Raw genomic sequence first — 13,591 nt, forward strand, 5'->3', positions numbered from 1 at the left:
ACACCTTCCACGTGACGCACTTCCCGTGAGTCATCACTTCCGGATTACAGTATTGTAGCTAAGCTAGCAAGCTAGCACGTCCGTGAACGAGTTTCACTATCATGGAAATACCATCCTGACCAGTGGAAACCAGCTTTATAGGTATTTATGTTTTCAAATGACACATAACTCGTGAATTTTACAACTGTGTACCACCCAAATAACTTAATTTAGAACCAAATGTTATCAGTGTAGGCGTGACTGACGGCTAATGCTAACGCTAATGTCGGCGTGCCACCCCGATCTTTTAAGTTAACACAGCTCATTAAAATGTTTGATGTGACAAACGCACTATAATTCAAACACTAGCTATGTATAAAGATGTTGTTTCTGTGTCGATCGAGAATATATTTGCTGTGCTTTGCTGTCTGGCAGGTCTCCAAAATACAATCTATACTACCCCTCACCTTTGGATTCTGTCCTGCATGGAAGAACCTTATTTTGTCAAGATCCTCAACTTACTAAGCAGTTTATATATTGATTTGTTTCACAAATGATCAGCTCTTATTCTTATATTCACGACGTCATCATAGTTTCTCTAAAACATCAGATCGGAACAAAACAATACTCTTTACTGGCCCCGCACAAATAAATGAAGCAGATTATGTTTCAAATTGTTCCTTGAATTTTTGTTTTAATTACACACGACAATGCTGTTTTCGTCCTATTTTCTTTCCTCAAATGTTTTTAACATAATAATATGTTTGTCTGGATTTGTTTCTTCAGAGATTATGTTGGCATGGATCTTTCGTCACCATGGCCTGCTGGTGGCCACTCATCCATGGGAGGTGATCATAGGTACTCTTGCGCTCACCGTTTGTCTCATGTCAATGAACGGCCTGACAGCCAGCAGCCAAATGTGTAGCTGGGACAAATGTCCCAAAGTGGACCCTGAGGTGAAGCCTTTTCGTTAGTATGACCCCTTGGACCGTTTTTATACTCCCCCAAACCTGATTGTTCATGTTCTCTTTTCAGCCATCACACAGCAGCGATGCTGTCATCTTGACGGTGACGCGCTGTGTCGCTATCATTTACATCTACTTCCAGTTTAAGAACCTCCGACAGCTTGGTTCTAAGTACATTCTCGGTTGGTATTGTAGTATGTTTCTATTGTTTTTTTTCTGCCTTCATGCTCACTGACAAAGAAAAAAAATGTGTCCCACAGGTATTGCCGGCTTGTTTACTTTATTTTCTAGTTTTGTTTTCAGCTCGGTTGTCATCCATTTCTTTGGCCGAGAGCTGACAGGCCTCAAGTAAGTTGTCCTTACAGTTTTTTTGTTTTTTGTTTTATTTCTCTCTAATATTAAAATTTATTAGAGGACAGATTAGCACATTTGTTGCAGCCTTTATTTAGTTTTAAAGAACAAATCTGTGATTATCCCATTTTTAAACAAGTCTTATAACCTGTTTATCACAATTTCAGACACAAAACTTTACTAAATGCTGTCATTCTCCTCCGTTAGTGAAGCACTCCCGTTCTTTCTCCTCCTCATCGACCTCTCAAAAGCCTGTACACTGTCCAAGTTTGCACTCAGCTCTAATTCTCAGGTCAGTGCACCCACTAAGACAAGTTTATCTTCAAGCAGGGATCTTGAAAGTGACCTTCTTTTTTTATATGTATTTTCTTAGGAGGAGGTGCGGGAGAATATCTCTCGGGGGATGGCAATCTTAGGTCCCACCTTCACTTTGGATGCTCTGGTGGAGTGTCTTGTCATCGGGATCGGCACCATGTCAGGTACTACACTTATTTTCCTGTTACAATCACCAGTGAAGACGATAATGATTTGTTGTTGCTGACATGGTCAAATCATCTGTGTTCTTTAGGCGTTCCACAGCTAGAGACCATGTGCTGTTTTGGCTGTATGTCGGTACTGGCCAACTACTTTGTGTTCATGACCTTCTTCCCAGCTTGCGTTTCGTTGGTTCTTGAGGTAAAATGGCTGAAATAGGAATACATGATTTGCTGAGAGATTTTCTTTTCCCTGAGGAGAGCAGATTGTTGGCTGTTGCATTTTTGTATTTTAGGGATACAAGATAATTACTAGGAAAAAAATGTCAGTTATAATACAAAAGCACCAATACTTTGTCACAATTCAATTCAGAACTGATACTTTTCAAATACGTTTGTGCTGGAATTTTATTATGCTGTTTCAATGTAAAAGAAAAATACATCACAACAATAAAAAGTATTCTATTTTTTTGTGTGTGTGTTTTAAAGGTATATCTTACACTGTAAATATTTTTTAACCACATTGGTAGAGTTTTGGGTTATTTCTAATTACATTTTTTTATGATTTTAAATATTAGTTTCATGATCTTAGGAGGAAATGGACAATTACCATATCATTTTTTTTCTTTCTCCTTAAAGGGAATATTTTATTATCTTTTTATGAAAGATGACGGTTTAAGATACACTAAAAGGGAACATAATACTTAAAAAACATTTCTGCCAATACCATGAAAATGATGTACCATATATATTTATGAATAAAGCGCACACCTATATTCTGATTAAAAATGTGTTTTTCTTTTTCTCAGCTCACACTAAGCATTGTGAGTGATGAACGTTAAATAGGTCCGGCAATAATTAAAATAATTTACAATGTATTTACTCAATGTCCTTCAAAGTCCGAATCTTCATCAAATAAACCAAAGAGTTGTTCCCCTCATCGAGCCTTTTGCGTCTATATATTTCAGGACGGCTTTCTGCTTTATCACCTAACATTTGTCCCTGGTACCATGGCTGAAAATAGTGTGGTGATGAGGAAATCTAATTTTTCTTGTTTTGTCATTTACATCACTGGTGTATCAAGGGTTAGCACTATGCGTTTTCACGGGTTACATTCCCGATTCTTCCAATGTGTTGTGATTTTGGTCAGCGTTATATTTTGAGTGATCAATCATTGCACAAATTTGGTAATATATTACTGTAAAACCTCATGTTGATGTGCAACCAAACTTTGAGTTCTCTTTCAGGTTAAACAATGTGTTTGCATGTTATTCTGTTTATATTATGAATAGAGTAAGAATTCATTGCAGTCTTAGAATATATAAATACATATTTACACAATGTTACATTGTAACCATTATAATTTTTAATATTAGTGTAGAGAAGCAGCCCAATATTTGAATGGAAAAAAATATCATTCATGACTATTTTTTAAGCTTTTATTTTCTCTGAGTTGGGTGTTCTACGTTTCTATTAACGTTTTCCTTCTGGTATTTGCAGTTGTCAATTGAAAGCCGCGAGGGTCGTCCCATTTGGCAGCTGAGCCACTTTGCCCATGTGCTGGCTGAAGAAGAGCACAACAAGCCCAATCCCGTAACACAGAGGGTAAAGCTCATAATGGTAGGTAGCAACAGCATGAGTGGCATTTATCCAAGTGTATTGAATTGTAACAAGGTTGTGCATCTTCAAAGTCGTTGGGACTAGCTCTCGTTCACGCTCACGCCCGACTGGCGGCCGAACATATAGGACACAATCGGACAACGCCAGGGTCCATAAACAAGAGGCTGGAGGACGGCGCCTCTATGTGGCCGCTGCAGCTGAATGGGTAAGAATATAAAACAGTTTTAAATAATCACATCACACAGTCTTTTCTTTTTAATTGGTACCACCAGAGTCTCATAAACTTGTATTATTAATATAATATATGTTTTAAAAAATATAATTGCGGAGTTTATCTAAATAACTTTCTCATTACATAAGTGATCGCAATTGTCATTTTGTATGTTTGTGCTCCGTGTCAGTTCGGAGGATTCTTGGTCAGTCAGCCCCTTCCCCTGTGCAAAGATGGCATTTGGTTGTTGTGGTGTTTTTCCCTCCCCATCTGAACTGTGATTAGATGGCTGGTTAAATGTGAGATTGACAAGCGTCAGGTTTTCCCATAGTGGGTTCTTTTTTAAATCACGGCATCCAGAAAAAGATTTAACACTGAACGTTCCACACTAACAATAAGAAAAAAGAGCAGAGCAGGTAAACGCTTCGGTGGACACTGGCCCTAACTGGTGCTCATTAATTGCGCTTTACAATAACTTCCTGTAAACCGTTGAAGAACTGACATCCTGTCTTGGCAGAAATCACAATACAGGCGGTACTGGTACTTACTACTGTAATTTCCTAAATCAAAGACATGAGTATTACATGTAATTACATTTATAACTCATATCGGTGATTTGATCTGTTTACTTTTCAATATTATACCTAAAATAGTACGGCATCGGAATAACACTCTTTATTTTTTTGTCTAATTAGATGATGACCAGATATTTTTTGCATTCAACTTCTGTCTCATTTACCATGCTTTGTGGGTGTGACTTGTTGGCTGTTTCATTGCCTTTCATAACAAGTGTATTTATGGTTCAATAATATACTTGGGCTCGCATTCATTATAGATCCATCTACCTGATTTTGCTCTAAAATGCACCAGATTCACGTGTTTGAGTTGAAAATGTACACATTTTCTTCTGAGTAGCATGCCCTCCAAGTCCCCCTAGACTGTCCATCCACCAAGGTCTCAAAAAATTCTAAGGGGAACATGGTGTCACCAATGTATTTGGTAGTTATACTTTTTTTCCATCAGGGTGGACCTGGAGCAGGTGATCACACTCGGCCTGGCTTTGCTCCTGGCCGTCAAGTACGTCTTCTTTGAGCAGAGTGAGACTGAGTCTTCTCTGGCGATCAAGAGTCCCTCCTCCAATGTCTGCTGCAAGCTGGACTCTCTTGCCAACGCTGTCACCAAGTGTGCTGTCACCAAGTGCGCCAACAGTGTTGCAACCGAATTGAAAGTTGCACTCCCAGATGAAGGTCAGACTTTTAGCATGTCCCCTGTAAGACTACAGAGTAAAATTATGTGTACGAAATGTTATATGTCACCTTTGAGATTTTTTTTTCTTTGTTTTTCACAATTGTTTTAAAGGGACATGGTGTATTATTAAGCGCCCCCTTGTGGTGAAAAAACACATTGCCGTATTTTCATGACCATATGGAGCACCATGTTAAAAGAAGCAGACTCCGTAACTGGTTCTATTTCTGTATTTAACACATACAAAGGTGATTCGCACGATAGGGCATGGGTGCCCTCTGCTGCGGCTGCCTTACAGCAACACAGACATGCATACAAGTGTGCATATTTAAAAATGTAGCAAGAGCAAAACTAATTTTGTAATCAGTAGTTAAATAACCTACAACCAAAGTAAAACACACAGATAAAAACTTTTTGGAGTTCATTTTTCATCTTTTTCAGAATGTTTTTCTCAAAACGTTTTGTCCACTGTAGCCAGGGCATCAACAGTGACTCTCGACGACTCCAAAACTGAAGCTTGTCCACGTCCGTTTGAAGAATGTCTGGAAGTGCTCGCTGATCCAAAGGTTAGTTCCCCAACCAGTCAGCTAAAGTCAAGTCGGCACTAGGGCAGTAACTAACGACTACTTTAATAGTCGATTAGTCACCACCTATTGAAACAATTAGTCCAATCACCAGATTATTATTCTTTTTTTGTAAATTATGCTTGAAGTATATTAAATCTGGTATAAATGATGATAAACGCAAGGAAAATTGGTGCAATGAAAAATGCATAGTTTATTGATCATAATGTAGATTCGCATAACCATTAAATAAAAATGCCCTATCAATAAATAAACCTCCGTCCATTTTTTAGGGACAGGTAAAACAATTACAATCAAATAACCGTTTTTATCCGTGTAAACCTGGGGTCGGGAACATATGGCTTGCAAGCCATATATTGCTCTTTTCGTAAGTACACATGGCTCGCGAGCCATGCACGGCTCTTATCAATAGTACGCATGGCTCGCAAGCCATACACGGCTCTTTTCATGAGTGCGCATGGCTCGCGGGCCATATACGGCTCTTTTCATGAGTGCGCATGGCTCGCGGGCCATATACGGCTCTTTTCATGAGTGCGCATGGCTCGCGGGCCATATACGGCTCTTTTCATGAGCGCGCATGGCTCGCGGGCCATATACGGCTCTTTTCATGAGCTCGCATGGCTCGCAAGCCATATACGGCTCTTTTCATGGGTACGCGTGGATTGCGGGCCATATAACGCTCTTTTCATGGGTACGCATTGCTTGCGGGCCATATAACGCTCTTTTCCTGAGTACGCATGGCTCGCGAGCCATATAGGGCTCTTTTCATGAGTATACATGGCTCGCGAGCCATATACGGCTCTTTTCATGGGTACGCATGGCTCACGAGCCATATACGGCTCTTTTCATGAGTACGCAAGGCTTGCGGGCCATATAACGCTCTTTTCCTGAGTACGCATGGCTCGCGAGCCATATAGGGCTATACACGGCTCTTTTCAAGAGTACGCATGGCTCGCGAGCCATGCACGGCTCTTTTCAAGAGTACGCATGGCTCGCGAGCCATGCACGGCTCTTTTCAAGAGTACGCATGGCTCGCGAGCCATGCACGGCTCTTTTCAAGAGTACGCATGGCTCGCGAGCCATGCACGGCTCTTTTCAAGAGTACGCATGGCTCACGAGCCATGCACGGCTCTTTTCAAGAGTACGCATGGCTAGCGAGCCATGCACGGCTCTTTTCATGAGTACGCATGGCTCGCGAACCATATACGGCTCTTTTCCTAAGTACGCATGGCTCGCGGGCCATATAAGGCTCTTTTCCTAAGAACGCATGGCTCGCGAGCCATATAGGGCTTTTCTCATGAGTACGCATGGCTCGCGAGCCAAATATTGCTCTTTACATGAGCACGCATGGCTCGCGAGCCATATACGGCTCTTCATGAGTACGCCTGGCTCGCAGGCCATATACGGCTCTTTTCATGAGTACGCATGGCTCGCGAGCCATATACGGCCCTTTTCATGGGTACGCATGGCTCGCGAGCCATATACGGCCCTTTTCATGGGTACGCATGGCTCGCGAGCCATATACGGCTCTTTTCATGAGTACGCATGGCTCGCGAGCCATATACGGCCCTTTTCATGGGTACGCATGGCTCGCGAGCCATATACGGCCCTTTTCATGGGTACGCATGGCTCGCGAGCCATATACGGCTCTTTTCATGAGTACGCATGGCTCGTGAGCCATATACCGCTCTTTTCATGAGTACGCATGGCTCGCCAGCCATATAGGGTTATACACGGCTCTTTTAAAGAGTACGCATGGCTCGCAAGCAATGCGCGGCTCTTTTCATGAGTACGCATGGCTCGCGGGCCATATGAGGCTCTTTTCCTAAGTACGCATGGCTCGCGAGCCATATAGGGCTCTTTTCATGAGTACGCATGGCTCGCGGGCCAAATAGGGCTATACACGGCTCTGTTCAAGAGTACGCATGGCTCGCGGGCCTTATAGGGCTATACACGGCTCTTTTCAAGAGTGCGCATGGCTCGCGAGCCATGCACGGCTCTTTTCAAGAGTACGCATGGCTCGCAAGCCATGCACGGCTCTTTTCAAGAGTACGCATGGCTCGCGAGCCATATAAGGCTCTTTTCAAGAGTACGCATGGCTCGCGAGCCATATAAGGCTCTTTTCCTGAGTACGCATGGCTCGCGAACCATATAGGGCTATACACGGCTCTTTTCAAGAGTACGCATGGCTCGCGAGCCATATAGGGCTTTTCTCATGAGTACGCATGGCTTGCGAGCCAAATATTGCTCTTTTCATGAGTACGCATGGCTCGCGAGCCATATACGGCCCTTTTCATGGGTACGCATGGCTCGGGAGCCATATACGGCTCTTTTCATGGGTACGCATGGCCTGCGGGCCATATAAGGCTCTTTTCCTGAGTATGCATGGCCCGCGAGCCATATAGGGCTATACACGGCTCTTTCCAAGAGTACGCATGGCTCGCAAGCCATATAGGGCTATACACGGCTCTTTTCAAGAGTACGCATGGCTCGCGAGCCATATACGGCTCTTTTCATGGGTATGCACGGCTCGCGAGACACATACAGCTCTTTTCATGAGTACATATGGCTCGCATGCAATATACGGCTCTTTTCATGAGTATACATGGCTCACGAGCCATGTACGGCTCTTTTCATGGGCATGCATGGCTCACGGGCTATATACGGCTATTTTCATGAGTACAGATGGCTGGGAGATAACATTATACTCATGCAATTGTCATCTATAGCGTTCCTATTTTTTTATGAGCTCTAAGTTGAGTCTTGTGCTCCGAGCAATTTGATTGGGTAAGTGGTGGGGATTGGCGTAGCCATGCACACACGCACTACTCTGCCCACTTCCCTCTCACCTATTGTTCGCAAGCTATATTTGTCTCTTCATTTTTACACACTGCAAAGTCTGTAACAAAATTACTCAACATGTCCAAAAATTGGAAATTTGATGGTTTTAACTAATGACAATTGTTGTTTTTAACGTTTTAACAACGGACGCCTGTTCTTTGTACTGCTTGCATTTAATTTCAAATCCGTCTGGCATAACGCTCAAGCTTACTTTCATAGTGAAATGTAAACATAAAATGTACAGTCGACCTCATCAAAACCATATTGGCTTGAATGTTGCTTACATTTACCAGAGTTGAATCAGACAGTTTGATTAAACTGTTCTCTCCTAGGTTTTCATACATCAGCAAGCTACTGCCAAAATATACAAGGTCTTCTTTGCAAACCTAGCAGGTCAACTGTTTATTCACCATATCCCGGCTAAAATGCTACCAAACTTTTTTTTTGTACACATCGTTGATGTTGATGCAGTCTTTTCTGTATGTTACCATAGCAAAGATCATATCCATGTAAAAATCTTCAGTTTGTTTTATAAATGTGTCAGGGGTCAATAGTAAACATTGGAATTAATTGTAGATTTTTGTTGACAACATCAACTGATCGTTGCAGCCCTAATCTACACACTCCGTATTCAATCATGTCAACCTGGCGTCTTTTCAGAGAGGGTCCCGTTGCCTTAGCGACAGTGAGGTGATCAATTTGGTGGCATCCCGTCACATCATCAACTACCAACTTGAGGCTGTGCTGGAGACCCCCGAAAGGGGCGTGGCCATCCGGAGGAAGATGTTGTCCTCCAAACTTCCCGTCCCAGATGCTTTGTCGTCGCTCCCTTACGAGAACTACGACTACGCCAAGGTTAAAGGATGGATGAATTTCAAACAAAATGACAATGATGGAGGAGGGTCTTCATGCGGTGTGTTATTGGGCAGGTGATGGGAACGTGCTGCGAGAACGTCATCGGTTACATGCCGGTGCCGGTCGGTGTGGCCGGACCACTGCTTTTGGACGGCACGCAGTTTTACGTTCCCATGGCGACCACTGAGGGCTGTCTAGTGGCCAGCACCAACAGGGGCTGCCGGGCTCTCTCGGTATGTATGTATAAAAATGAATGAATCCATTTTGACATCTGCTTTCAATATTAAAATGAATTACCATGTTGATGACAAGAGTGCACTCAAAGACCACTCTATATGTTTCTCAAATGCAGAACACTTATCGTACACAGTTAAAACAAGAGAATGTAATTTCGTACAAAAGGTCACTTTTAATAAAAATCACAATAGGTTTCATACTTCCGGATAGTTATTGTCCGAAGCAACAACAGATGAGGATTTGCAATGAGCAAATAAAATTTGGCGTCAGAGCTGCTGTAAAAGTTTTTTTTTTTTTTTTTTTTTTTTTTTTTTTAGCAACAACAAAAAATTAAAGACACTCAAAGACCACTCAATATGTTTCTCAAGGGCTGAACAGTTACTGTATGCTTTATCATTTAATTTTAACTATGCATTTCCAATTTTATTCACTGTATTTTCCAGTATTTAACGCACACCAGATTTTAAGTAGCACTTTCAAATTTCTGGTCAATTTATGGTTTTTAGGTGTGCCTTATAGTCTGGAAAATACAGTATTTTAATCCTTTACTTCCTTTGACATTTATTTACCTCAAAAAGTTATAGAATAACTGGGCTGGCTATTACTTTACAAAAAAGTCCATATTATGATGGTAAAGTAACTTGAACCTGTATAGTCTAGCTAAAATGTTTGAACTCGTCGCATAAAGAAAACGAATCTATCTGTAAAAGTAAAAAAAAAAAAGTTCAGTTAAATATGTATATTTTTATAACAATAATGTGTTTAGTAATAATTTAATAACTGTCAAGGTCTTCCAATTGCTCCCCATATTTTTGATTGCAATTTCCCCTATTGAGCCATAATAAACCGTACAATAAAAAAGACATGACAGGTAGACAGACTATGTAAAATTAAAAGCCAATATAATGTGTAAACACATTTATTTTATTTACCAGATAAACAACACAAACAATTCTTGCAGCATCTGTCTTAGTTATTTATCCACTTGCAGTTAATTTAATGTTGTTTATTATACGTGCAGAATCTCTCACACTTCATTAGCAATCTACAATGACATTGTTGTCCGCTACCAATGACCAAGAGGATCCGGATTAGAGACGAAATGGGCAAGACTAGATCGGTCTCAACTTTTTAGAACAAATAACGAGTTGTTTTATTTTTTTTGGCACACAAAAATGCTAAAGTCAAGTCATGTTTATTTGTATAGCCCTTTATCACAAAGAGTCTCAAAGGACTTCTCAGACCACAGATTATTGCAGATTACAGACTATTACACCATCCCCCTGATCTAAAACCTACATGAGGGCAAGGGAAAACTCAAAACCTCAATATAAGGTGAATGAAGAAACCTTGGAAAAGGACTGCACATGAGGTAATCCCCCTTCCAGGATGACCAGGCTGCAATGGATGTTGCAATAACAAATAATACACAGCTATTGTCAACGTGAAACGGGTCATTCATAAGCTATAGAATATAAGTGTGTTTTAAACCTAGATTTAAACAGTTCCATTGATGTTGCAGATCGAATCTCAGTGGGCAGGTTTTTCAAGTATCTGCGAGAATTTTGTAATGACTCACACTTCTCTATCTGGGGTATGGCGTACTCAGTTTAAAATGATGAAAAAAAAAGTATAAAACACAGGGAAAAAATACAAGTTGACAGCTATGTAATTTGTACATGTGTAAATGTCTACTGGTGGTCAGTCGCCACCAAGTGTAAACTTGTTACTACAAACCTAAATTCAGCACTTTTAATTTCGCTGAGTTCCAAGTTCTCATGTGCTCTCTAGTGGCGATTAGTTGACGTTTCAACAGATAAAATTTAATTTGAGGATAAAAAAAAATTATTAAATTAAATTTTCCTTCCATACCAGAGGACTGACCTACCTATATCCCAATTTTGCTTTGATTTCACAGCTGAGCGGGGGTTGCCACAGCCAGATCCTTGCCGACAGTATGACACGGGGCCCCGTGGTGCGCCTGCCCTCGGCCTGCCGCGCAGCTGAGGTCAAAGCCTGGCTGGATAGCGTTGAGGGCTTGGCTGTCGTCAAAGACACCTTTGACCAAACCAGCAGGTGCGATGACTGCTTGTACGCTGTCCAAGCCTTCATCGAGCTGACAACGTGTTTTAACCTCGAGCAGGTTTGCCAAACTGGAGAAAATCCTGGTGGGCTTAGCAGGGAGGAACCTCTACATCCGCTTTGAAGCTCACACGGGAGATGCTATGGGCATGAATATGCTGTCCAAGGTACACGCTCACTTTCATTCACAGAGCGGGATTGTCCTTGCTCGATGTTAATCAGATAATTTGAGTGGAACCAGCCAGGTTAATATAATTGTGTGTTTGCAGGGCTGTGAGAAGGCCCTACAAAGATTACAACAGCAACACACTGACGTGGAGGTACTCTCCGTCAGCGGCAATTTTTGCACTGATAAGAAGTCTGCGGCCATTAACTGGATCCTGGGACGCGGCAAGTGCGCCGTATGTGAGGCCACCTTGCCCGCCAAAGTGGTCCGTGAGGTAAGCGTTGGGCCGTGGGTACATATTTCATCAATAATGTTATTCTTTTCATGAAGGGAAGAAAAAGTACAGTCAATGTCATGGGTATTTGTTACATTTAAAATTCACATATAATACTATCCTGATACCAGGGGTCTCCTTTTTTTTTAAAGCCAAGAGCAAATTTCTAATTAGTGCAAAGGGCACCCAGTCTAAATTAACTTATTTTGTTTTTACTATGTTGAGTATTTGAAGTAGTTAAATTGAGTCAACCTTTAATCTTTTCACTAGGAAATCACAATGACCATGCACTGGTGAGATATTTTCAGAACCAGTCCACAGGCACCCACCTTCAACACCCCTGTCCTATATGTTGATTAAAAATTGCAGTATTATTAAAGTGCTATTTTTCTGTCTAAATCCTATCTGAATGAAACTTCAAAACAAAAGAAAAATACAGGAATACAGGACTGTCTCAGAAAATTAGAATATTGTGATAAAGTTCTTTATTTTCTGTAATGCAATTAAAAAAACAAAAATGTCATACATTCTGGATTCATTACACATCAACTGAACTATTTCAAGCCTTTTATTATTTGAATATTGCTGATTTTGGCTTACAGCTGAAAAAAACTCAAAAATCCTATCTCAAAATATTAGAATACTTCCTCAGACCAAGTAAAAAAATAATTTTATAACAGCAAAACTAAATCAAACATTTGAAAATGTCCATTGATGCACTCAGTACTTGGTTGGGAATCCTTTTGCACGGATTACTGCATCAATCCGGCGTGGCATGGAGGCAATCAGCCTGTGGCATTGCTGAGGTGTTATTGATGCCCAGGATGCTTCGATAGCGGCCTTCAGCTCATTTGCATTTGTAGGTCTGGTGTCTTTCATCTTCTTCTTAACTATACCCCTCAAATTCTCAATGGGGTTCAGGTCAGGGGAATTAGCAGGCCAATCAAGGACAGTGATGCCATGGTCAGTGCACCAGTTACTGGTGGTTTTGGCACTGTGGGCAGGTGCCAGATCATGCTGGAAAATGAAATCCTCATCTCCATAGAGCTTTTCAGCAGATGGAAGCATGTAGTGCTCTAAAATCTCTTGGTACACAGTTGCATTTACTCTGGACTTGATGAAACACAGTGGACCAACACCAGCAGCTGACATGGCTCCCCAAACCATTGCTGACTGTGGGAACTTCACACTGGATTTCAAGCAACTTGGATTTTGCTCCTCTCCAGCCTTTCTCCAGACTCTGGCGCCTTGATTTCCAAATGAAATACAAAACTTGCTTTCGTCTGAAAAGAGGACTTTGGACCACTCTGCAACTGTCCAGTGCTTCTTCTCCATAGCCCAAGTCAGACGCTTCTTCCGTTGTCTTGAGTTCAGAAGTGGCTTGGACATGGGAATACGGCTATTGTAGCCCATTTCCCGGACACGTCTGTGAACTGTGGCTTTTGATACCTGGACTCCAGCTTCAGCCCACTGTCTTTGAAGCTCCCCCAAATTCTGTAAGCGGCTCTTCTTCACAATTTTGTTAAGGCTGCGGTCATCTCTCTTGGTTGTGCAGCGTTTCCGGCCACATTTTTCCCTTCCAACAGACTTTTTGTGGATATGCTTTGAAACTGCACTCTGTGAACAGCCTGCTCTTTGAGAAATTTCTTTTTGTGTCTTACCCTCCTGATGGAGGGTATCAATGATGGTCCTCTGGAAAACAGTCAGA

General features: G+C 41.6%; 1 protein-coding gene across 1 annotated transcript in view; it reads left to right on the plus strand.

Moving 5' to 3' along the window:
- Positions 1 to 13,591, plus strand: part of LOC148350768 (3-hydroxy-3-methylglutaryl-coenzyme A reductase-like) — a 20,637-nt gene continuing 7,046 nt past the window's right edge. Inside the window, exons 1-16 of the mRNA XM_088355567.1 lie at positions 1 to 141; positions 766 to 935; positions 1,015 to 1,126; positions 1,205 to 1,292; positions 1,503 to 1,587; positions 1,669 to 1,774; positions 1,864 to 1,970; positions 3,269 to 3,388; positions 3,460 to 3,593; positions 4,623 to 4,846; positions 5,319 to 5,410; positions 8,930 to 9,124; positions 9,199 to 9,357; positions 11,280 to 11,437; positions 11,505 to 11,610; positions 11,713 to 11,883. Coding sequence (XP_088211693.1) covers positions 771 to 935; positions 1,015 to 1,126; positions 1,205 to 1,292; positions 1,503 to 1,587; positions 1,669 to 1,774; positions 1,864 to 1,970; positions 3,269 to 3,388; positions 3,460 to 3,593; positions 4,623 to 4,846; positions 5,319 to 5,410; positions 8,930 to 9,124; positions 9,199 to 9,357; positions 11,280 to 11,437; positions 11,505 to 11,610; positions 11,713 to 11,883 — 2,022 coding nt within the window. The 5' untranslated portion in view covers positions 1 to 141; positions 766 to 770. The remainder of the gene's footprint in view (positions 142 to 765; positions 936 to 1,014; positions 1,127 to 1,204; positions 1,293 to 1,502; positions 1,588 to 1,668; positions 1,775 to 1,863; positions 1,971 to 3,268; positions 3,389 to 3,459; positions 3,594 to 4,622; positions 4,847 to 5,318; positions 5,411 to 8,929; positions 9,125 to 9,198; positions 9,358 to 11,279; positions 11,438 to 11,504; positions 11,611 to 11,712; positions 11,884 to 13,591) is intronic.

This window comes from Urocampus carinirostris, chromosome 16 (assembly GCF_059441175.1).
Source record: "Urocampus carinirostris isolate Australia breed hairy pipefish chromosome 16, RoL_Ucar_1.0, whole genome shotgun sequence".
Classification (NCBI taxonomy): Eukaryota; Metazoa; Chordata; class Actinopteri; order Syngnathiformes; family Syngnathidae; genus Urocampus; species Urocampus carinirostris.